Source organism: Pelophylax lessonae (assembly GCF_965119305.1).
Source record: "Pelophylax lessonae genome assembly, chromosome: 6".
NCBI lineage: Eukaryota > Metazoa > Chordata > Amphibia > Anura > Ranidae > Pelophylax > Pelophylax lessonae.
This window is the reverse complement of record NC_138773.1, coordinates 114,836,726-114,862,656: the sequence shown is the minus strand read 5'-3', so window position 1 is coordinate 114,862,656 and position 25,931 is coordinate 114,836,726. Positions and strand designations below refer to the sequence as shown.

The following is a 25,931-nucleotide window of genomic DNA, read 5'->3' as shown; positions in this document are numbered from 1 at the left end:
GGCCCCCCATATCCCGGACCCCCTCCCTATGTGAATGGGTATTGGGGTACACTGTACCCCTACCCATTCACCCCATAAAAGATAGTGTATGTAAATAATGACCGGAGACGTTTTGGAAAGTTTATTAAAAATCTTCATCCGGCTCTTCGGGTCTTCTCCTCTCCGGGGGTCTTCTGCTCTTTTGCTGTCCGCCCTTCTGCTGTCCTCTCTTCTTGTCTTCTCCTCTCCGGGGGTCTTCTGCTGTCTTCTCTCCGTGGGGTCTTCTGCTCTTTTGCTGTCCGCCCTTCTGCTGTCCTCTCCTCTCCGGGGGTCTTCTGCTGTCTTCTCTCGTGGGGTCTTCTGCTCTTTTGCTGTCCGCCCTTCTGATGTCCTCTCTTCTTGTCTTCTCCTCTCCGGTCTTCTGCTCTTGTGCTGTCGGCTGTCCTCCTTCCTCCGGTCCTCCTCCGACGTCTCCAGCGATTATGCCGGCCTCTGGTCTCTGCAGCTTATTATATAGCCATTAGGGGCGTGGCCGCCAGATGACGTCATCGGGAGACCACGCCCCTTGTGTCACATGTGACGTCACATGTGACACAAGGGGCGTGGTCTCCCGATGACGTCATCTGGCGGCCACGCCCCTAATGGCTATATAATAAGCTGCAGAGACCAGAGTCCGGCATAATCGCTGGAGACGTCGTCGGAGGAGGACCGGAGGAAGAAGGACAGCCGACAGCACAAGAGCAGAAGACCGGAGAGGAGAAGACAAGAAGAGAGGACATCAGAAGGGCGGACAGCAAAAGAGCAGAAGACCCCACGAGAGAAGACAGCAGAAGACCCCCGGAGAGGAGAGGACAGCAGAAGGGCGGACAGCAAAAGAGCAGAAGACCCCACGGAGAGAAGACAGCAGAAGACCCCCGGAGAGGAGAAGACAAGAAGAGAGGACAGCAGAAGGGCGGACAGCAAAAGAGCAGAAGACCCCCGGAGAGATTAAGACCCCGAAGAGCCGGATGAAGATTTTTAATAAACTTTCCAAAACGTCTCCTGTCATTATTTACATACACTATCTTTTATGGGGTGAATGGGTAGGGGTACAGTGTACCCCAATACCCATTCACATAGGGAGGGGGTCCGGGATCTGGGGGGCCCCCTTGTTAAAGGGGGCTTCCAGATTCCGATCAGCCCCCTGCCCGCAGACCCCCACAACCACCGGCCAGGGTTGTGGGGATGAGGCCCTTGTCCTCATCAACATGGGGGCAGGGTGCTTTGAGGTGGGGGGGTGCAGAGCTCCCCCTGCCCCAAAGCACCAACACCCCCCCATGTTGAGGGCATGTGGCCTGGTGTGGTCCAGGGGGGGTGGGGCCGCTCGCTCGTCCCCTCCCCTTTCCTGGCCTGCCGGGCTGCATGCTCGGATAAGGGTCTGGTATGGATTTTGGGGGGGACCCCACGCCGTTTTTTCGGCATGGGGCTACCTTCAAATTCCATTCCGGACCCGAAGGGCCTGGTTTGGAACCTGGGGGGGAACCCCACGCAGTTTTTTTCCCATTTTTGGCGTGGAGTTCCCCCTCAAGATTCTCACAGTGCAGGTCGCGCCGCAAGTCTGATCCGACTTGCGGTGCGACTACCATTCAAATCAATAGGCTCCCATAGGGAACCATTGATTTTGAATGGAGGCAGAAAAACGCTGCTAAAAGCAACGTGGCCAAACGTGCAATAACGCAAATGGAAAAAGCTACTGAAAGCACGTTTAACAGCTGCTTTTTCCCGGCGTCAGAAATAGCTTTGCAGGACGTTTTTTCTAACGTCCCGTGTACATGGAGCCTTACTTGAAAAGCAAATTAAAAAAAAAAAAAAGTACAAAAAAACAAAACAATGTAAATAGTAGGGGAACTCCTTCTGCCCAAGGAAATCAAGTGCCACCCCAAGCAGTTCTATGGCGGAATTGGGATAAGTATAATTTGTGTTGCTCCCATTAACCCAATTCATCAAGAAGTTGATTACGTGTTGCTGCGATTAATTTCAAAAAGACCTTTTTTTTTATTCTTAGTGGTACATTTTCTCAGTTTATACATTTGTTTTTTATTGTGAATAAAATATGGCTTTATGAGATTTGCAAATCATTGCGTTCTGTTTTTATGTAGGTTTTAGTGTCCTTTTTTGGAATTGGGGTTTCATAACTATGCATTTGCTGGTGGAAAACAAACCCTAAGAAATGTAGCTCACCGCAATACATGCATTTGGAAAAATCTCCCTTCACCTTCGTCACCATCTGGCAAACATTACATCATTCCTTCAGCAAAGAAAGGGATCCAAAGCCAGTTAAGCATTGTGGCGCTTTTCCACTGCATGGAACCGAACGGTTCGGCTCGCTTTTGTGCTTTTCCACTGCTGGTACCGCATGGTATGGTGTAGGAACGGTTCGGTACCCTACCGTACGGCGGCGCTTTTCCACTGCATGGAACCAAACGGTACGGCTCTCAAAAACAGTACCACCTCAATTGTGGTTCCAAGAGGTACCATACCCGGTACCATATCCCACAATCCTTTGCATGCAGTCACTACTAGCCACTGATTGGTCAGAGAATCCCACCCACCCCGTTGTTATCCCACCCACTTAACTTTAGTACTACTTTAGTGGAAAAGCAAACCATACCGTACCGTACCGAACCGTTCCAACACCGTACCATGCGGTACCAGCAGTGGAAAAGCAAACCGGGCCAAGTAGAGCCGAGCCGGTACTTGCAGTGGAAAAGTGCCACAAGAGAGGTTGTCCCTACAGTAGTTAAACCCCTAAGTGTTTGGGTTTTAGATGCACTTTAAGTTGATCAGTATTTCATTCTTCTTGTTTTGAATTTCCTTGTTTTATGATTTTTATATAACCATTTCAGGACAATTTTCTCTGCAATATCAACCGAAAAATCACATCTCGGATTGCCGTTTCTTGAGCATCTAACCACTTATCTGCTAGTGCTGCTTTACATGTTTACATTTGTCAAGCTGACTGGTGGCTTTCTAGTGTAAGGTATTCAGGTGGCTCTAAAGCACTGCCCCCCTTCTCAAAGGTAGTGATCCAAATCCCTCTCCCACTGTATATGCAGCACCTCTCCACTTCCTCCTCTGTGTAGACTAAACATTCTTATGGTAAACTTTTCAAATTTAGGCACCTGAAGGCGAATGTATCTTGTGCATACATGTTCGATTAACCTCTAGTGTCTGCAAGCACCACCTAATTTGTTGAATTGATGGTTTATGATCCAAACTTTAAAAAAATAATATATATACACACACACACACACACACACACACACACACACACACACACACGCCAGCCATAGATGGATTGAATCTCGGCCCATCTCAGCAGTGACTGGCTGAGATTGAATCTATCTATGGGCAGGCTGGTTGTACTGAAATCAATCAATTAACTTGAGTACGACCAGCCTGTCAGATTTTTTTGCATGCATCAATTTTAAATGCTCCCAGCTGACAGATCACAATAGCGCTGCAGGAGCCATTCCCTCATCAATACTGACTGTGTTGATGGGGAAATCGAGCGATTAAGAATAAAATATGTTCATTCACAACAAAACTTAAGCAAACCTTTTTTTTTAACTAATGTACTGAAGTTTTTGAGATTGTATTAGAATTGTTTAGGATACTATATTAGTACTGGTGTGCTAAGGTTTGCATAGTTGTGTTTCTCAACAAAATGTAAGTGTGTATATTGTAGTTGAATATTTGTAACTCATCTTTTTTTTTTTTTTCCTCAATGCAGAGCCCAGCAATTAATTCAGCTGTGCCTGAGTTTTTTAAACCCATTCCAACTGCTGATCCTATCACAAGATCTACTGTACCTAATACCATTTTGAAACCTGGACCAGCACTAGTAAAGGTAAATCCGCCATCTAAATCTATTTTCTCAAATGGTAACAAAATACCTAAGCTAGGTCAAGTATGCTAAGATTGTCCTTAGCTGCTCACCCAACTGTCTCATCGCACAGTGAAAAGCCATAAATACTTCTCTTCGGTGACTTTATTATAGAGAGATAAATTCCATTCAGCTGTTCTGTGTGTTTTGGTCTCCTTGACTAGCAGCATATTTTACCTGGGTGTTAGAGATTTAGGAAGCCTATAGAGGAGTCCTTTTTTTTTTTCCCCCCCTTCAACCAGTGGGTTGAATGAGAAAAAAAAAAGCTCTATTGCTTCATCTACGCACTTAATATGGATGGGGGAATTCCTCCCCATTGTGCCATTGTATTCTGACAGCAGAGAGACTTCCCCACTGACAGAATGCACCAATCGAATAGGAAAAATCCGACAGTCCAATTGTAAAAAAAAAAAAGCTGATTTGTGGACTGACTTCTGTACAACCTCCCTGCCCATACATGGATCGAAATTCGTCTGGTCCCTGCTGAACTGGACGCATTTCAATTTATGTACGACTGGCCTTTAACTTGCAAACCATCTTTATTTGTGCATTGAATATTGAAAGATTATACGTGGAATATTCCTAGACCAGGAAATTTTTAGGGACGTGCAAGTCAGACATATACCTGCAGGTATCTTACTGAGCATTAAAGTATTCCCAAAGGTTGGAGCTCAATAATGTAAATCCTGAGCTAAAAGGTCATGGCCTCTGCATCAATCTCCTATTGGCTTGCTTGCCCTTTCATCAAATTGTTTTCAAGTGAGGCGCAGTAGACACTAATGCATGAGCCAAAGTGGCAGAAACCTTGGTCAGATTTATTTATTTTTTAATAGTATGCCAGTATGCCTTTGCACTTTTTGGTACCTGCAGTTTTATTTAATGAAGAACAGACAGTGGCATGGGAGCTTCCAGCCCTATCGTAAGGTTCCTTTATGCACATGAAAAATGGACTGCTTCTTAAAATTTGGTCTTATTATTTTGAAGTGGAGAAAGAAAATAACATGTTTTAAAGCAGAGTTCCGCCCCCCCCCCCCCCAAAAAAAAAAATTTAAAGTCAGCAGCTACATATACTGTCGCTGCTGACTTTTAAATTAGGACACTTACCTGTCCTGGAGGCCAGCGATGTCGGCACCACAGCCGATGGAAACATGTCGGATGCTGCTGCCGTCGACTTCACTGGTGGGTCTCTACTGCGCATGTACGAAGCGTGCTGCGCATTCGTATTGGCTCGGCGGCAGGGGGAGGGGCCAAACTTCCGAGGGACGGTACAGCGGCGCCATCTCCCAGAAGTGGGGACAGAGTACCTGTCAAAAACAGGTACCTGTCCCCCCCCCCCCCCCCTGAAAGGTGCCAAATGTGGCACCGGAGGGGGGGAGAAAGCAAATGACCGGAAGTTCCACTTTTGGTTGGAACTCTGCTTTGTTTAGTTGACAGTTGCAACCATTTAATATTCCACTTTTATTTTGTAATGGAAAAAGTAGGCATTTTGATTGGTCACTCTGGAAAATTAGTTTTTTTCAGTTTTTTGAATCTGAGGTCTTAAATTGGTTGTAAACCCTTAAATATACCTACTGATGTGACTAGCCTTGGGTGATACACAAGGATTAAACAAATCCTCCTACATAAGTTGTACCTGTTTATCTGCATCACTCCCTCCTCTACAACCTTCTAAAACACACAGATCAAAGGCTATTTCTTAGCTCCAGCAGGTAGGGAACAGGGGTCTGACATCATAGAGCAGGGAACTAAGTGTAATCTGAGACCTGAGTGGATAGAATGAACACACACCCTTTCTACACAGTCTCATAGGGAAACCTGCACTGCAGAGGATATCAGTCACCTTATGTGTGCTGATGGGGGACAGGGCTATCGCCTAAGATTCACTAGTATGGGCTTGACCTGTCAGAAGTGAGTAATGCAGATCGCAAAGGAATGTCAAAACGGACAAATCACACCAGGTACTTTGAATTGAGGTTAGTACACACTATAGAAGGATATGCTCTTTTCATATTTTTATTTCAGGAGAATGTTTTTTTTTTGTTAAAGGAATTCCTAGCTGTGCTCTGTTAGGGCAAATGTATGTTATCTTTACAGGCCTCCCCTAAGCACTGTTACATATTTCCCTTGCAGCTCCATTTGCCTGCAGGTGCACTGAATTAAAACCCTGTATAAGCTCTGACACAGAGCTTATATAGGGTTAATGACCTTCTCTCTTTAACTTGACAGTGTTTGGGCTTGGGTATTGGCTACTCAAGTACAAAAGCTGTATTCTGGAAATTCAGGGTATTTCTCAGCAATCCTTATACAAACAAAGCAGGGGTGAGGGTGAAAATGGGAGGGCTCCCTACCTGTGTGGGTTGCACCAACAAGAGAACCTGTTGTTTTGTCCTGAATAGGCAAAGTGACAGATTCTCATTAAGTACCACCAGCTGATCCTTTCCAATGCTTTGAGCCAAGTAAAAAGAAAAGCTAATTCTTTTTAGCTTTATCTTTCTTGTTGAATGATGCAGTCTACACATTTTTTTTCCAGTGACTCTTGTTCTCATTTTACATGCACATATACATAATAGGTGGCTGCATAATGTGATTCTATAGCACAGTGCTGACAGCCAAGTAGTTTTGTAAGTACATTATTTTAGGAAAACATGACTATTACTGTAAGATGGGTGTCATCTATGTTCTTTGTGAGCTTCATGTACTATGTGTATGAAACAAGTTAGGGATTCTTATTGTTCCTGACCTGGTCGATGAAGGACTGTATTGAATTTATCTGCTTTACAGTGTGACTCCCTGAATGAAGTTAGCCTTAAAACAGAAAAATGGAAATGTTGGTAGTATTTGTGGTTGACATGAAATAGTAGTATTTTCAGTATGTATGTGTGTGTATGTATTTTGGCTAGTGTCACCACTGGTAGCATGAGGTGATACCTGGACCCTATAGAGGTTGCACAGGCAGTCCAGCTCCTCCAGGATGGCACAGCAATACGTGCCATTGCCAGAAGGTTTTCTGTGTCTCACAGCACAATCTGACGAGCAGGGAGGAGATTCCAGGAGACAGGCAGTTACTCTAAGAGAGCTTTAGAAAGAAGGTCCTTAACCCATCAGCAGGACCGGTAATTGCTCCTTTGTGCAAGGATGAACAGGTTGAGCACTGCCAGAGCCCTACAAACTGACCTCCAGCAGGCCACTGGTGTGAATGTCTCTGAGCAAACAATCGGAAACAGACTTCATGAGGGTGCTCTGAGGGCCCAACATCCTCTAGTGGGCCCTGTGTTTACTGCCCAGCATTGTGGAGCTCAAGTGGCATTTAAGGAAGTGTGTAACAGCTGCGCTGCTCTGGATGGTGTATGGTGGCTGTGAGTTAAATGAATTGCAGCTCCCACTAAAACAAGTACTCCTAAAACTTGCAAGATAAAATTAAATAGACAGAAGTGGTGCGCTACTTATAACGTGAAAAAATCATGATGAATAATAAGTGAATCATTACATCAAATAAATGAATCAACCAAAATTATACCATATAAATATATGCATAAATGAATTAAGATACATTCAATGTTTAAGTGTATAAAAGTCAGTGAATGTGTATATACATGTGAGCAATTCTCAAAGAGATCTTCAAACGATGACAGTGAACTGAAACCAGTGTTTCTAAATACAAGCAGTGAGGAAGTGCTGAAATCCTTAAACCAGAAAACAAAAAAAAAAAGAAAAAACACCTCTGTGCGCAATGGCCGCTCACCTGCAGCACACAGGGAATGTGCAAAAAATTTGCATTGGGAGGATCCACCTAGAGCTCCTTTATCATCCTTTATGCTCCTTTACAATACATCAATATGTGCAGCTCTGTGGAATGGAAATGTAAAAGGAAATGCCTCATCGTGTAATAGGTCTAAAAATTTTATTTAACATAAAAACAATCCAAATGGTGGTCACATTTAGGTAGAAAAAAATCGGGCTGAGATATAGCTCTCACCATGGTCCGGTTCCTTGGCTTCCTGGTGTAACGATCGTGATCGATCATCTGGGAGTAACGTCACTGGCTCCTCCTACGTGTTGCGTCACTAGGAACTTAACTTTGTCAGGAATAGAGCACAGTGACTAGTGCCGGAACTAAATACCCGGCTTGTTGATTAACATCACTGTGGAGGCGCCTCACTCACTGATCAGCGCGGTTCCCTTATATGAACGAGCAAACTTATCACAATGAAGATATTCACAATTTAAGCACAATATACAATAAACTTAGTATCTAGTTTAGATAAAGGTAATGTTTTATATAAAATCATTCCATGCTACAGTTTGACCACATGGAAGGTAGGACGGATGAGAATTAAATATTAGGAATAAAGGTGAATGGAATTGTGTACAAGATAGATAATTGTAATTCTATCTTCCTATTGAAACGCAATAACTGGAAAGCCCAAGGGAGGGAAGAACCCTATTCTTATGAATAAATGTACAGTGATAGCAATGTCCTAATAGTGTATAGATGAGCAACATTAGTGACCCCTATTTAAAGTGACAGAGCCTTAAAACAATAAACAGTAATAATCTGTTATAAAACAGTTGAGATCAAACTCAATGTTAAAACCTTGCGGCTGGAGAGCCCCTAATTCAAAGATCCAATAGGATTCTTGTTTGCTTAATTCAATGACCCCATTGCTACACCTCCAATTAGATCTAAATTTGCCATTGAACACCAGAATTGGCAGGTCTGCCACAGGCGCCCTGTGCTTTTCACAGATGAGAGCACATGTGACAGACATGAAAGGGTCTGGAGAAGCCGTGGAGAACATTGTGCTGCCTGTAACATTGTTCAGCATGACCAGTTTGGTGTTGGGTGAGTGATGGTCTGGGGAGGCATATCCATGGAGTGACGCACAGACCTTTACAGGCTAGACAATGGCATCCTGACCACCATTAGGTATTGGGAGGAAATCTTTGGACCCATTGTCAGACCCTACACCGGTGCAGTGGGTCCTAGGGTTCCTCCTGGTGCATGACAATTCCCGGCCTCATGTGGCGAGAGTATGCATCCAGTTCCTGAAGGATGAAGGAATTGATACCATTGAATGGCCCCCACGCTCGCCTGACCTAAATCGAATAAAACAACCTCTGGGACATTATGTTTGGGTCCATTTGATACCGCCAGGTTGAACCTCAGTCTTTTCAGGAGCTCAGTGATGCTCTGGTCCAGATCTGGGAGGAAATGCCCCAGGACATAATCCATCGTCTCATTAAGCGCATGCCCCGACGTTGTCGGGCATGCATACAAGCACGTGGGGGCCATACAAACTATGAAGTACTATTTTGAGTTGCTGCATTGATTTTTTTTAGCAAAATGGACTAGCCTGCTGCATAATTTTTTCACTTTGATTTTCGGTTGTCTTTGAATTCGGCCCTCTATAGGTTGGTAATTTTAATTTCCAACAAACGATCTGGCATCCTTTCGTTCCTAACACATTACCCAGTCCATATCAGTATAGATATCCTGCATGATATTTTTCCCCATTGAGATGTGATGCATTTTCAAAGTGTTTGTGTGTGTGTGTGTGTGTGTGTATGTGTAATATATATATAAACACACACACACTATCTCACAAAAGTGAGTACACCCCTCACATTTTTGTAAATATTTTATTTTTTCTTGTGACAACACTGAAGAAATGATACTTTGCTACAGTGTTATACAAGCTGTACACTCACTGCTTTACATTGTAGCAAAGTGTCATTTCTTCAGTGTTGTCACATGAAAAGATATAATAAAATATTTACAAAGATGTGAGGGGGTGTACTCACTTTAGTGAGATACTGTTTGTGTGTATATATGGCACTTCAGGTTCCATGGGCCCCTCATACACAGATTAAAACTACACAGCAAGTCACCAAATTTCCACATTAAAGTATGTTGTTGGAACATATAATTTATATATACCTAGAAAGGTTAAATGAGTTATATCTGAGGTAAATGCTTGTTTTTTTTAAATACAATGTATGGCCTGCCTTAAGTGCCGGGTCACACTTGTGCGATGCGGGAAGGCTGTGAATGCGCAGCCTGTTCCCGCATCGCAAACGAACATCTAGCAGTTCACACTGCCATATGCGATACGCTGGGGGTGTCAATGAAATTTTAACACCCCCAGTTTGATCGCATATCGCAGTGCGATCTGACAGTTCGCACAGGATCGGATCGCACAAGTGTGAACCACTGTGCGATCCGATCCTGATGCGGCTAAAAAAATGCCTCATGTGCGACTTTTGTGCGGGTGCAGTGCGAATTTAGCCATACAAAGTAATGTAAAGTAATGAAGGAGCAGTGCGCTCCGATATTACATGCGTTCGCCGCACACGCGGAAGTGTGATCCGGTGTAACGTTAGAAAACCATACCTCGTTAGAATTCCATACCCACGTCACTTCCTTTCTGAAACAGCTGAGCAGCGTAGCAGTGCGCATGCTCAGAGCCCCGGAAACATAATTGAACAGCAGAGAAGTTGACAAGTGCGCATGCTCGGGGGGTATGAAATTATCACGGAAGTGTGTATAATTTTATACTTGCAGCGGTTACATTAAAACAGCTGGGCTGCAACATGGGTCATCTCCGCACCTATCCCTCTCACTTCCCTGATGTCGGCTAATAAATATAAAAGCGGCGGCGGGTCTATGAAATGTAAATCACGGAGATCTCGGCTCCGTGATCCGCTTTTATATTTATTAGCCGAGATCAGGGAAGTGACAGGGATAGGAGTGGAGATGACTCATATTGCAGAGGAGCTGTTTTAATGTAACCGCCGCAAGTGTAACATTACATACACTACAGTGATAAATCCATACCCTCCGTAGGTGCACCGGAAGTTACGAGGGTATGGTTTTTTCATGGAACACCGGCACTAACACATATAGGACATTGAAGGGTTCCCATGCAGTTCCAGCCTTCACCCTGCATTGCCATCATTTTTTCCATTGCCACTATAAGACACCCTGAAGCTTCAGTGCCTAAACTGTATTAGAAACTGACAAGTGATTTAGTCCAACACTGTCTAATTTCAAAATATCCTTTATGCCTCATGTACCTCAGTTCATTTTGAATCTGCTTACTACTGAACAACTGGTGTACCAAAATATAAGCGGTAGAGTCACCCATTCTTACTGCTTCTCTGTTTTACTGAGACCAGAAGCTATAATAGATTTTTACCTGCAGAAAGCCTGCCGGTTACATTCAGTATTCCAGCACTGCCGCTTGGTTGTCTTGCACATCTGAACACACTTGGCAGCGTAAATAGCAGGGGGATGAATATACTTCTGTTGCTCAGCAGGGGCCTGTGTGACGGGTGGTCCCTCTGTGGTCAGACCTGGAAGGAATTGAAACAGTGAATATTTTTTCTGTAAAATTCCTTTTATGTAAATAAGGAACATGAAGATTATTTAAAAGGCCTCAGAAACATGTTCTATATAAAATTAAGACAATGGACCAAAAGAAAAAAAAAATGCAGTATTTTAGTTTGCTGAGAATTAAATTGCCGGTTTGTCATTGAATATGGCTAAGGGTTTTCTACACCATTTAATTGTATTGTTCCATTTTTGTATGTCTTATGTAATGCAGTGTATTGGAATATTACTCAGTGGGTGATTACTTTATATAACCGAGGTTTGCAGTGGGTGTGAAGTGCTGTGTAGCTTGTGAAAAGCGTTGATTTTATTAAGCTGTGTGGAGAAGAGCATACAAAGTAATTGTAGATGATCCTGCAAAATGACTGCTTGTGGCAAATGTAATTCTACATATAGCAAAAATAATTTCTTCCATTCCATATATATTATAAACAGACTTTCCAAGATACCAGAAGATGAGTGGAAGGGGTGCCTGTGTCAAAACTTAACAAGAGCCTGAACATAGAGAATAATTGCTGGTTGAGTGCTGCTAATGTATTGGTTTTAGCAGATGTGTTGTTGATCTGTAATTACATTGTGTCATTTTGGTTTCCAAACAGCAAAGCCAGCCGAAGAATTCAAATGATAAGCCTCGCAGTAAAAAGTCGAAGGAACCCAAACCACGGGTAAAGAAGCTGAAATATCACCAGTATATTCCACCTGACCAGAAAGGGGAGAAAAATGAACCTGAAATGGATTCCAACTATGCACGTCTGCTACAGCAACAGCAACTCTTCCTCCAGCTTCAGATCCTCAGCCAGCAACAGCAACACTACAATTACCAGACAATCCTGCCTGCACCACTCAAGTATGTCACAGTGCCAGCCGCCACCTGCTCCCCCCACCTTCCCCCTTGTTCTCACTGAAAAGATCATATCTTGACAGCTTCACAAATTGTGTGTGAGCGTTTACTACCAGTATACACTTCTTGGGCTATCATAAAATGTGTACTGGTTCTATCCCTTGCCAATTCATAGCAATATAGCCCCAGTGTCTTAAAGGCTAAGTTTTTTTTTTTTTTTTTTTCCTTCTAACTTCCAGCTTCCCTTTGTACCAATATACCAGTAATGCACCTTTGTTGCTGAAAAGAAAAAGCTTTCTCTGTCTTTTAAGACAGGCCTTACCTGAACCTCCAGTGTCCTGTAGAATACTCCGCTATCACCCATCGTGAAATGTTGTATTTAGGATAAAAAAATCATTACAAGGGAGTAGTTCAGCAGCTGACCTTAATACACACCCTGCACCTGCCCTTTCCCTCCAGGAGATTGCTCACACCTTTGCACTTGTTTTTCCAGTGCAGGCAAGGTAATTGAGCATTTCCCAAACAGAAGTGTGTCCCTGGAGGTCTGTAGAGCTCATCATACACTATACAATCGGATTGTGCAATCTCCTTTAGATCAACCATCAACTATTTAGTGCAGGGATCTGCCTGACTGGATACAGAGTGATTGGATAGATGGTGTGGTAAATCTACATGAGATTGTACAGAGAATGTACTTGCAGATTCTTTATATTTTTTGTAAATCTAAAGGAGATGGTACATTCAGATTCTTTATACTTTTGGTAAATCTAAAGGAGATTGTACATTCAGATTCTTTAGTGTATGGTCACCTTTACCTAAAATGAACTAGTCATGCCTTCGGTAGCATTCATTTTTAGTGGTACCTCAAATGCAGAAGCAAACACACATTTTGCCAAGTGAAAAAATGAGCAACAAATGCAACAAAAAGCACAGAAAAAAAGTGCAAACCCCAGCACACCAAAATGTTCCATGAGCTACTTTGCCAAATGTAGGGCAGCCCATTAAAAACAATGGGCTATGCATGTCACCAGAGATGAGCCAAAAAATGTGCACACCTACTACACTAGGTGTAAATGGGGCCTGAAAGTGAAATTAGTGTGTTAACCCAAGAGCAGTGCATCTGCACATTTCAGAACGTACTGTAAACTGCACAGAGAATGCACTTTGATGTAAATTTTGGAAACTTACTGCAAATGCGCATCACACTTTTGGCAGTGATGGCACCCCAAGTGCAAGTAGCAGGCATGTGACAAATGCGCTGCAAGTGCACCAAAAAGCATGTGGCGTTTATCACGCGCAGGACAGCCTATTCAAGTGAATGGGCTACACTATGCATGACACACTCAAAAAATAAATAAATAAATAAATTTGTGCGGGATTGCGAGTTCCTTTTACACTGCTGAGTGTCTCCATCCACTCCTTCATATGCACTTGTATAAAGATGGCCATACACTATGTAATCTTAACTGTACAATCTCTTTACAATTTCCTTTACATTTACAAAAACTATGGAATTTGAGGACCCACTTGAACAATCCAATTTGTATCAAATCAGGCAGGCCCTTGCACTAGATCATGATGGTAGCTATAAAGGAGATTGCACAATCAGATTGTACAGTGTGTGGTCACCTTAAGGTAAGAAGTAAGAAATTATGTCCAGAGTGGTAATTTACACCCTATTCTGTGATGCATAAAGCAGTGCATGATGGGCTATGATCTACAGAAATTGCTAGAAGCCGAAAGCATTTTTTTTAAATTTCAGGAGGTGTAAAAATTCAAAGCTGCCATGGACGAGTTGAGAAATATGCACATTGGGATGGTTTGAGAAAAGGTGTCGGTTTATTATGGCAGTAAAATTCTGCCTGAAAAAGTGAACTTAACCTTTAGCCCATTTTCACACGGAGGCCGTTTCGAAATTGTGCAGGTTCAGCTGAACTCGTGAGATTTCAGGCTGGCATTTCAGTCTAATTTAAGGGGCAATTTCAGACATCTGTGCGGGTTTTTGCACAATGTCTATGGAAACCGCCCCCTGAAGTTGTCAAAAGTAATACAGAAACTACTTTTGGGAATCGGTGCAGCGCTGCAAAGTCGGTGTCACACCGATTCGGATGGTGCAATTGGCTCTGATTTGACATGCGATTTGACATGTCAAATCAGACCAATGTGAACGTGGGCTTAAGGTGCTCAAAACACAAGAGGATGGTCAAGTGCACATGTCCGCTATCAGGCCTCTGAGTCTTTTGGCGTGGTCCTCAAAGTGATTAGGTAAAAGGAGCTTGTGCTTATTCTAAGTGTAGTGTGAAAGATGACCTTTTGCAGTCACCCTAGCTCAGCCATTTTCAACCAGGGTGCATTCTGGGTTCTTTAGCAGTGTCTTGGCAAAATGCCTAATAATTGCCCAAAAATTGTGTACAAGTCAGTGAGTGGGTCAAACTTGTTTTTTTTTCCTTGTGCGACATTACAACCATGGGTACTGCACAGGCCAGCTGCCAGCACCCTGACAATCACTGACATTATTGGTTGATAAGGAGGACATTGGGCACCTACACCGCATCTATGTTTGACACCCCCACTCCTCTGTCAGCACTGGGATCACATTAGCTGTGTGAGGGGGAGGCAATGAGAAAAAAGAAATGCTGGAATATTAGTCAGTACCAGTGTGAAATGTGGATTTGCTTTGTAGAAAATGAATCACCTCTAATGTGCCTTACATGTGTGGATAATGCTGAAATATATAAAACAATTACTTTAGTTTTTTACATTTTAGAATTGGGTGCCTCCAGATTGTGCATAATTTTAAGGGGTGCTTTAACTAAAAAGAAAAGGTTGAGAAAGCCTGCGCTAGCTGATCAGCTGGAAAATAGATTTCAGAACAAGTCTTTCTTTTCTACATAAAAAAAAAAACGTATCCGGGGCCAGACATTTCACATTTGAAAAGGTAAAAGTATAGACTATGCTAATCAGACTGTTTTTTTTTTTTTTTTCTTCAATAGATATAGAACAATGTTTCTCAACTCCGGTCCTCAGGGCACACTAACAGGCCAGATTTTAAGTATTACCTTAGGGAGATACAGACTAGAATACTGCAATCACTGAGCAGTAAATACCACCACCTGGGATGTATTTCAGTTTTCTTGCAAACCTGGCCTGTTAGTGTGCCCTGAGGACCGGAGTTGAGAAACACTGTTATAGAAAATATGTTGCTATTCTCTAATGTTAAGACAATACTCACTCTGTGCAAAAGTTAAACATTGACAACATTGTCAAGGAAACCCATAAGGCCTTGACCCTAGATAATTCAGCCTAGAATTAGTCAATCCAGAAAAAAATTACAGGATCTCTAATCTGTTCGCTATTTTTCCCACATATTCGCTCCACGATTGTTGCTTGATCTTGCCAAAAAAAGGGGTGGGTGATTGTCATCTTATGCCTATGGTTACCTTAATTAGGAACTTTACCTGCATCCAAGGTCTGTGGGGGTTTTTGTTTTTTAATGCAGATGCACCTATCTTTGTATGTACTTTTCAGCCAAATGTTCTCTGTTACAGAAACTTCTTGTTGCAGCTAAGTGTTAAATCCAGAGGTCCTGGTTGATTTGAGTTTAAGGAAAGGCTTATCACAGTCACCAACATTAGGTTTATGGAAAAGACTTTACTTAAAGACATGCTCTTTGTATGGTGTTCAGTGCATGGTCGTGCAGTAAGTCAATATTGTTCATTATACAGGCAGTCCCTGGGTTACAAACAAGAGAAGTTCGGTAGGTTTGTTCTTGAATTGAATTTGTATGCAAGTTGCAACAAGTACGTTTTCTAAGTGTTACCCCAAGCCCAAAAAATATTTTTTACATATTTAGGATAGCATAGGGAAGGGATAACACCCCTGTAACTTTTTTTTGCTGTCTGTGGCCCTGTTCAGAAGATTTCATCTCACTTTCTCTCCCTATGACAATTGGATTTTGAAAATCTTGGGTTATCGTGGAAACAAGGATTGGTGATAAAGCTTCAAGGGAGACACCTTTTCTCTTTCGTTCATTGTTGACGTTCACCACTCCTGATCTTCTTAACCATTGGTTTATTCTACCCCCCTCACAGGAGTAGGACACTAGAAAAAAAGTCTGGCTATGCCTGTGGGCTATAGGTACTTTCTGCATAGTCAGGAGTAAGGACCTAGTTCCTTGCTGGGATCTCTGGTCCTGGCAATTTTTTCTTTTTAGAATAAAATTTTTCTCCTGTTTTTTTCTCCTGTTTTTCCCCTGTGAGATCTACAATCAACTACTGGACTGGAAGATGGTCTGGATAATCTAGATCCAGTGGTAACCCCAGTCTGGCCAGCAAATGTACGCAGACCTCAGCTCCTTGCTAGGTCCGCCACGACATAGCCCCACCGGACTGGGCCTGGCCTGCGAGTTAAATGCCTCGCGAGGTCGCATACGACCAGGACTCGTCCCGAGTCGCAGCGTTTCTACCGGCCTACAGCCTCCATTAAGATGGAGAGGAGGTTCTGTCTGGAGCTGTCCCCCCCCCCCCCTCCCCCCTGGAGGTTTTTCAGGTAGATATGGGACGGTTGGACCCCTGGGTTCCCTTCCTTCCTGGTAGGCATCCCCCTTATCGGTCTCGTGATCCCTGTGGGCCATATCGCCCCCATTTATCCCCCTCCTTTGCTGGGGCTGTGGGGTGACCTGGTCCACCGCCTGGGGTGGGGAAAGGGGTGAACTGCCAGCGACCGGCTGTGGGGGGGGTGTACCCGGTGGGGGCTCCTGCCAGTGGCCCCCTCCTTGCCTGTCCCATTTTCTGAGGCCTAGGGATCCCTCCTAGGTCACTGGAAGCCTTATGGTGCCGCCATTTTGCTGTAGCCTGTGTGCTCAATGCACGGCGGCCATATCTGTGTAGTCCGGTGGCCATTTTGCGGTGGTTTGCCATTGAAAATAGCGTCAGCCATGACAGTGGAGCCCTATGGGTGGCGATTTTGGCGGTGGGAGCTCCTCTTCATCCCCTGGTGCTAGCTCCTGGATCTTTTCACTTCCAGATTACTGCACGTGGAGTGCAGATTATCCTGGTGACTGCAGATGCCTGTTTCTTCTGGGTGGTGAGTCTGGTGAAGTCCTCTCCCTCTCTGCTGAGGATTGTTTGGTGCTTGTGCCTGGCGACCAGTTGGTGCTGCCAGAGCGGTGGGGGGTTGTCCCTTTGTAGTGTGTTACACTTTTTGTGGGGGTCCCCCTAGTGACTCCTGGAGTCTTTGGAGCACATCTCCCCACCTGTTCCCCTCTCTGAGGCTGCGGGGTCCTCCGGGTCCCAATCATCCATCGATGCACTGATGGCGGTTCTGGAGTCCTTTGTGTCTCGGAAGGAGGTGGCTTTCAGGCGACAGGCTAGCAAAAAAATCCACCTGCCTTCCCCTGCCTAATCTGTCTCATCAGATCTTGAATCTGATTCGCCCACCACGGACGTGGGTCTCCCTGCTTGGTCTGCTACCATGCACCTGGAATCCTCAGATAGTGAGGATAGTTCCTCCACATCTGCAACCGCGCACGAAAAGGCGCTGGTGAAAGTACTGATTGTATTTGTGCGTGAGACCTTTAAAGCGGTTGTAAACCCTATAAAAAAAAAAATAAAAAAAAAAAACCTGCAAGACAAAGGCATAATGAGCTAGTATGCATCGCATACTAGCCCATTATGTTTAACTTACCTTAAAACGAAGCCCCGACACGGACCCCCGGACATCGATGCGGGCGCTGCCATGATCCCTCGTCGTCTCTTCCGGGTTCGGCGGCTCCGGCGCGCTGATTGGCCGGAAGAGACGGCTCCAGCGCGCTGATTGGCCGGAGCCGCGATGACGTCACTCCCGCGCATGCGCGCGGGAGTGATTTTTCCGGCAAGCTCCCGGCAAGTTAATTGAAGGTCCCCCCGGACATTCAGAGCGCATGCGCCGCTCGCGCGAGCGGCTGCATGCACTGTAAATATCTCCTAAACCGTGCCGGTTTAGGAGATATTATTTGTACCTACAGGTAAGCCTTATTATAGGCTTACCTGTAGGTAAAAGTGTCAAAAAGCGGGATACAACCGCTTTAAAGATGTTCGACGCAGCTATAGCTGCGACAAAGGCACGAACTCTGACCAAGGGCTAAACTTTTATGCCGTGACCTGGATGGAGAACAGACCCCCCCCCCCCCCCTCGCCTTTGCTGAGCTGTCGGACCAGCTAATCCAGGGGCTGCAGTTTATCTGTGATGCCTCTTTGGATGTGGCTCCCCTAGTGGCTGTGGTTTTTCGGCATGTCTTTTGGCTCAAATGCTGGTCTGCGGACCTGACTTCGAAAAAGGTTTGACTGATCTCCCCTTTCAAGGAGATAGCCTGTTTGGAGCTACCCTGAATGACATCATTAAAGGTCTCACGGGGAAAGAGTACCTTTCTTCCACAGGCTACTAGGAGCAAGGACAGTCATTGTAGACATGGCCCCCCCTCCTCGGCTCATAAGAAGTTTTTTCGTCCCTCGGGGTCGACTGACAAGGGCTCAAAGCCTTTTAGGGCCTCCTGGAGGATTCAAACCAACCTGGTCTGGCAAGCCAAGTGCATGTTGTTCTGCCTAGTCCTACTCCTGGAGGAGGCAATATAACCCACTAGTTATGATTTATGGAGCGTTGTGTCCTTCGATGAACTCAGAAAAATGGATTTTACGGTAAGTACAATAATCCCATTTTTGACTTATCGTAAAATCCATTTCTCTGGTGTTCATTAACGAACACAGCACCCACCCCTCTGTGGAGTTGTAATTCTTCTGACACTGCTTGTAACTAAACTGAGTACCTATAGCAGAGAGAGGGAGTATACCCCCTGTGACTGCCCATAGACGTAGCCAGACTTTTTTTTTCTGCTTAGTCTCCTACCCCTGTACAGGGGAGTATAACCCAATGGTTAAGAAGATCAGGCAATGTGTCCGTCAATGAACATCAGAGAAATGGATTTTAGGGTAAGTCAAAAATCCCATTTTTCTCATAACTCTTACAGGGGTGAATTTCCCATCCTAGGTTTAGACTTCCAATTCCTGTTGTCTCCTGTTTGCAAGTATAAGTCGGATGTATGTAACTTGGGGACTGCCTGTAAAGAGCCCTCCTTAAATTCTTTTTATGGTGTAATTGGCAGTCATATTGTTTCTGATTTTTTTTTCCTGATCTTGTACTTCTGCACTCAAATTCACCAGTACTATGTTAAATAGATTGTGCTAAATCCTAAATCACAATTTAAATTTCCCCTTTTTTAAGGTCCTTGAATGACAAACCAAACAATGGAAACACTGCAACCAACAATGTGAACAACAACACCGCCTTAGTCCAGAATACAGTGAGCAGACAAAACAGTGTTCAGTTTAAAAAAGCAGGACCCCTGCCTTCTAACCTGGATGATATGAAGGTAAAAAATAGCAATTTGGTATGCATATTGCCATTCACATACATACATGTTTGAAACTGAAACAAAATAGGTCTCTTTAGGTTTTTGGAGGATTTGCTAAACCAGAACCTCCAGTAGACAGCAGTGTTCCTGGCTTAATGGATTTCATTGCTACTACCTGGGTAATAGTTCTGTGCAGCATGTGAAATCCAGAAGTATAAAGTATAAGTAGGGAAGACTTCAAGCAGCATTGACTGAAGTCCTCGTGCTTACTCGTGGTTTTCAGAGGAGGTCTCTCCAGAAATAATAAATGATACTAAAGTCTTGTTTTTTTCTTTTTTATGTTTAAAAATAACAAACATCATACTTACCTGTTCTGTGTAATGGTTTTGGACAGCACAGCCAAGATCCTCCTCTTCTCGGGTCAGTCTTTGGGGCTCGTGGCTCCTCCCTCCCGTCGAGTGCCCTCACAGCAAGCAACTTCAGAGAGGGAGGTGCAGCTAAGCCCCGCCTCTCTCTCTCTCTCTCTCTCTCCCTCTCTCCCTCTCCCTCATTGACTTTGACAGCAGCAGGAGCCAGTGGCACACTGCTGCTGTCTAAACCAAAAAGGAGGGAGAGTCCCGGGCAGCTGAGTCTCTCCTGCAATATTGCTGGATCGAGATGAGCTCAGGTAAGCATGAGGGGGTGCTGCACACTGAAGGTTTTTTATCTTAATGCATAGAATGCACCTTCTGCCTTTACAACCACTTGAAGCCCTGGTTCACAGCACTGCGGCTAGAAATTGCGCTTTAGTGCAATTATAAAGCCACAGATCAGTGTGATTTGGACCTACAATTTCACTGTGGCTTTTGACTTCATTTAACAGAAGTCAATGCAAGTTGCAATGAAATCTCAAAAGGGTTGTGCAGAAACCTTTTTCAAAGTCGCTGCCACGTGGGTCACAAAAATTTTGGGTGCGACTTGTCATGCGATTTGACAGTTTCAAATCACATGACAAGTATCACTCCAGTGGTGACAATGGAGCCATTCATGTTACTGCAATTGTGAAAAAGGTTCCTGCACCACTCTTTACCTTTTTTTTTTTTTTTTAAATTTGCAAAGACTTCGGTTAAATTAAGTCGCAAGCCACAATTAAATCAGCAGTGCAAATTGCACTGATGCGTGGCTTTGAAATCACGCTGAAGTAGCGCGATTTCAGTGTGAACCAGGGCTAAAGGAACTTCTCTGCTTTGGATAGTTCATTTCTGCAACAAAAAAAACACAAACAATATAAGAATTCAGTGTCCCTCTTCATACACCCTGTAATTTTGAAATAGTGTTAAACTTGGACAAACAATTTGAAAGCTTAGTATTACCTCTAAAATGTGCTTAGACATTTGTCATAGGGTTTATCCGGGTAACTGTAAATTCAAAGTCCTCTAGAACTTATTTCTTAACAGTCTGATTTTACCAACTTCAGCTCACACATTTACACCCCTATGGACTGAGCAATTTTACATTTCTGCTACCGACCTATTGATTCTGCAGTAACTTTCTTAACTTAACAAAGTAGTACATAAAAATTTTGGGGGGGAAAAAGAAAAAAAAGGCTCTTGGTATAGTAATCTTCCAAAAATGTATTTTGGTAATGCAAATCGACAGTTGACAACAGAACAAAACCTTTTTTTTTTTTTTTTTTTTTTTTTTTAACTAATCAAAGTAGAAAAAGTTTTTCTACTTTTAATCAGTGTTTGAAAAAAAAAAACAAAAAATGTTACCGTTGATAAAAAGTATAAGTTTTATTCTATAACTTGTCCCAGTTAAGCTGACACTAAAATTATGATTCTGGTACATAGCATTGAAAAGCTATTTTGCAATGACATAAAGGATTCTTTTCTTTCAATTTTGCACTTCTATTTTTAATGGGACTCAAGAAAAAAATTAAAAACAAAATAAGTTAAAATATTAATGGTTGGGTATATAGAAAAAAATCCATAAGAAAATAAGTAAAGGGAAACCTGGAAGCAGAGGCGTAACTAGAACCTTCAGGGCCCCGATGCAAGAAACCATGAAGGGCCCCCCAGACCCCTGGCCGGGGCCCTTCCCTTCAAGCCCGGGGCTCTTCCCACTAATCCTGGGGCTCTTTACTCTCATTGCATGGCCTTTTATTATGGTCCCGCATCAGGATCCTTTCACAAGTTCTGCAGTGGGCCCCCTTCCTGCAATCTTGGGGCCTCCCCACAGTGGTGAAATGCCAGGGCCCGGTCGCAAGTGTGACCTTTGAGATCCTAGAGGTTCACCCACTGTTTTGCTACCGGGCCCCCTGGAGCATGGGGCCCGGTAGCGATTGCAACCCCTGTAGTTACGCCCCTGCCTGGAAGGAGGAGTTATAGTGTATGTGAAGCCAAAACCTTTTCTAGTTTTTAATCGAGCTTAAGCATTTGTAGTAGATGTGGATACCCAGCAATGCCAGACCTTTTCAAACCTTTTTTTGGACATCCCCTATTGAAGTATGTCGTTTTTTAAAAGGGTAATACTGAATTCACTGCCCTGTATACTTTGTCAATTTTTAGAGCATTTTTATTACGGCCAGTGTCCCAACAGGTTTTCCATTTACTATGCTGAATTTTGGCAAAATGCTGTTACCCAACTTTTTAGGAAAAGTATTAGCTTTTAGCAATTACAGTTTAATGCATATTAGTTTAGATTTAGATTTTATATATATATATATATATATATATATATATATATATATATATATATATATATATATAATCGCTATTTGATATGACTATATTGGTTAATAGAAAAGAATAAGGAGAGGTGGGTTTGTGGGCGAGGAAGTACTGTGTTTTTATTGGTGATATAAGCAAAATTTCAATAAGTCAGCGAAGTCTGCTAGTAAAAAGTCTTTGAGCCAGGGGTCCATATTTTCTTGAAGATAGGCCTAGGGTTTGATTGTTTCATGAATAATAATTCAGTAGTTCTGGGTCTTAACGTATGACCGTTCTGGTTTTCCACGAATGTACTATAATTTGATGGCCGTGAACAAACATGTGGGTCGTTAGTTTGAATTAGTATTTGGTGATCCCTTTCTGAGCTTCGTATTGAGCAGTGCCTAATAAGAATTGTTAGATAGCGAATGTTCAGACAGCATATTTAGCATGTTATATACTCTATGCCAGGGGTCTTCAAACTATGGCCCTCCAGTTGTTCAGGAACTAAAATTCCCATCATGCCTAGTCATGTCTGTGAATGTCAGAGTTTTACAATGCCTCATGGGATGTGTAGTTCCGCAACAGCTGGAGGGCCGTAGTTTGAGGATCCCTGCTCTATGTCATAACCATTGGACCAGGTGGCATGTTAATCAAATTGGGCAAAGGTTCCTGGTTGTGTGGGGATCCATGTGTCAGTAGTACTTTGTAGTTCGCTTCTATAGCAAAGATGTTTGTGAACATGATTTGATAGCATTCCATATTTGCACCCAGTTATTGGCTTCCCATTTATTTATATAGTTTGGTGTTAAATAGACTACTAAAGCAGTGGAAAAATGTCAAGATCACGCCAGGGGCATGTGGGTGTTGCTACCTACCACATGTCCTATTTTAAATTTAAAATGAAACCAATATACATAATTTCCTTTTTATTATCTAAATGACAGACAAATTTGCAAGTCATTTATGTACAACTCATATGTATTACTGTACTTTTGTATTGTTTTTTCAGGTTGCCGAACTTAAAATGGAATTGAAGATTAGAGGCTTGCCAGTATCTGGCACAAAAACAGATCTTATTGAACGTTTGAAGCCATACCAAGATTTAAATAATAATGGTGTAACTGCAAACAGTTCCACAACAGTCGCCACCACAGCAACAAGTCCTGCTACAGGTAGTGGTGCCACAGAAGATGCTACAATAACATTTACTGCACCAACTTTTACTAGTTCTGCTCAAAATATGAATATAGAGACAGCCTCATCTACAAATGGAAGCAGCCTAGCATCTGTTGATGCCATGAACTCCCCATTACCCATGTCTCCTACCCCTTCTGAACAATCCAACTTTAGCACCGAAGACACTAACATGACAGACACCTTTGCTGAGATTATGACCATGATGTCACCTTCTCAGTTTATGAACGCTTCACAAATTAAAATTGGAATTAATGAGGACAGCATAGGGGCTACCAGTGTTAGCACTACAAGCATGGACTTAGATGCTGCAGAAAAAGACCGCAAGCTTCAAGAAAAAGAAAAACAGATTGAGGAGCTTAAGAGGAAGTTGGAACAGGAGCAGAAGCTTGTTGAAGTTTTGAAGATGCAGCTTGAAGTAGAGAAACGTGGCCAGCAACAGCCATGTTCTAACATTTTGGTAAATGTTGATCAGAAGCACTTCACTGCTAATATTAAGGAGGAAAACTGTATGTCTGACTGCCAGAATTCTACTCCGGCTATTCTGAGTGGCCATTTGATAGGACAGCCCACAGTAACAACTGGTGGCCAGAGTATTCTTGCCAACAATGCAGTTGTCATCAAACATGAAGTTCCTAATCCTGAACACCAGAACATTATCCAGCAATTCTATGTGACTTCTCAAAGGCCACCACAAGCTGTGGTAGCTCAGTCTCAGGCACTGTTAACAACTCCAACTGCTCAGATTTTACTTCCAGTCTCTATCAAAACTACCAATGCAATGCAGCTGTCAGTAGTTCAGGTATGTCATTTTTTCTTTGGAGCTTTAGCAGTAAATACACTATTATATTGTAAGCAATTATCCGTTCCTGCATAAAGACAGTTCCTACATTTTGTATTGGACTCAAAAAAGAGAAGGATATTTTTAAACTGCAGGGTAGATAGACAATTTAGTGTTACAGTTTAGTGTTATGCATATTTTTCAGGAGAAAGCATCAAAATGACCTCCCTGTCCCTCGTTGTGTGAAATGCCATGGTAATGGCTATTAAATTAAAGGCTACATTCACCTGTTATGAAAAAAAAGAATAAATGCACATAATTTTTTTTTTTTTTTTTTTATTTTACACTGGAGCCTGTAAAGTATTGCACCTGTGATCAGCAAATCCTGGTTGCGATACCAGGGTCCTGCAGAATCTATATACACGGTCTGCCTGTACCGGGGCCAGGGGCAGGCAGTTCCTGAATTGCAAAGGGAATCAATAAACTACATGGATGCACAGCAGCACCCTCGCAGTTCATTGAGAACTACAAGCCGTCAGCTGAGATGGCCAACTGTAGTTGTAGTTCATTCATCAAAATCTGTTTTTAAATTGTGACAGTGGGTGCGGGGAGAGGGTCCCTCGCCTGTTCTCACAGGGAGGGTGGGCGGGCACTTTCCACCCTAAATACAGGTGGAACATGTGACATGTTCCAAAGGTAAACTTGGCTTTTAGACTAATTGCGACTAGTTCTAGTCAGCCAGGGGTCTATGACATGCTTGCCATGTTTTAGTGTGCAGAGAATGTTCCAATATTTCTGTTGTTTACTGGGTAAATTAATTTGTGCTTTCATTGCATAGAAATGTACTCAAAAGAAAAAAAAAGAATGGTATTTGCATATCATCCCTTCTCTCACAAACCGCCAAAAATGTTTAATTTTTTTTTGGGGATTTTTTTCTTCATGTATTTAAGATCCGTCAACAATGCCATGCAGATCATGACTTTGTCTCTGGGGTTATTTCATAATCATTTATGTTCTAGTATGTATAACATAAAAACAAATCACAATTGAAACTTCACTAAAGCATTTGACTAATGTGTAAGTTGTGACATTACGGTTTTAAGTATTTATAGGATGAGTAGCTTTGTTATTCTATATGCACTTTCAGAGCCGGTTCACACTGGGGCGACTTGTCAGGCGACCTGGTCGCCTGACAAGTCGCCGTGGGTCGCCTGCCATAGATTAGCACAGGACCCGTTCTAATAGGAGCGACACAAGTCGCTCCGACTTAGAAAAAGGGTCCTGTACTACTTTGGGGCGGCCTGCATTGACTTCAATGATATGAAGTCTGTGCATGCCGCTCCGAGGTCGCGGTGCACGCTGTGCACCGCGACTTCACAGGTCGCCCCGGCAAGTCGGGTCGCTCCTATGTGAACCGGCTCTTAAAGAAAGCATGGTTAGCTCATCGTTTGTTTTTTTCCGCTGTCACTCCCTGGCTAAATCATAGTGTAGCAGGTTTTCCAGGCATTGGGCCTGATATGGGTCTGCCATTGTTACCGGTTACCTCTTTCCCGTGTGAGCTGCGACCCTGGGTGTGAGAACTGAGACATTGACAACTCCGGCATCTTTGTTTGGTTGTTTTATTGTATGGTTAGGAGATGGGAGAAGGGAATGAGTTGGAAACTTCTATAGCAAAAAAGCCATTAGCGCTGTTTTGACGCCAGCCAACGCTAGCTGACGATTTGAACACGCTGTATCTCTG

General features: G+C 43.2%; 1 protein-coding gene across 6 annotated transcripts in view; it reads left to right on the top strand.

Annotated features, from left to right (window-relative positions):
- MRTFB (myocardin related transcription factor B) overlaps positions 1–25,931 on the top strand; it is a 496,818-nt gene that overhangs the window by 430,076 nt on the left and 40,811 nt on the right. For all 6 annotated transcript variants that reach the window (XM_082260025.1, XM_082260028.1, XM_082260026.1 and 3 more), the window contains 4 exons: positions 3,752–3,868; positions 11,894–12,141; positions 19,393–19,540; positions 23,225–24,211. In XM_082260025.1, the coding sequence (XP_082116151.1) occupies positions 3,752–3,868; positions 11,894–12,141; positions 19,393–19,540; positions 23,225–24,211 (1,500 nt within the window). The remainder of the gene's footprint in view (positions 1–3,751; positions 3,869–11,893; positions 12,142–19,392; positions 19,541–23,224; positions 24,212–25,931) is intronic.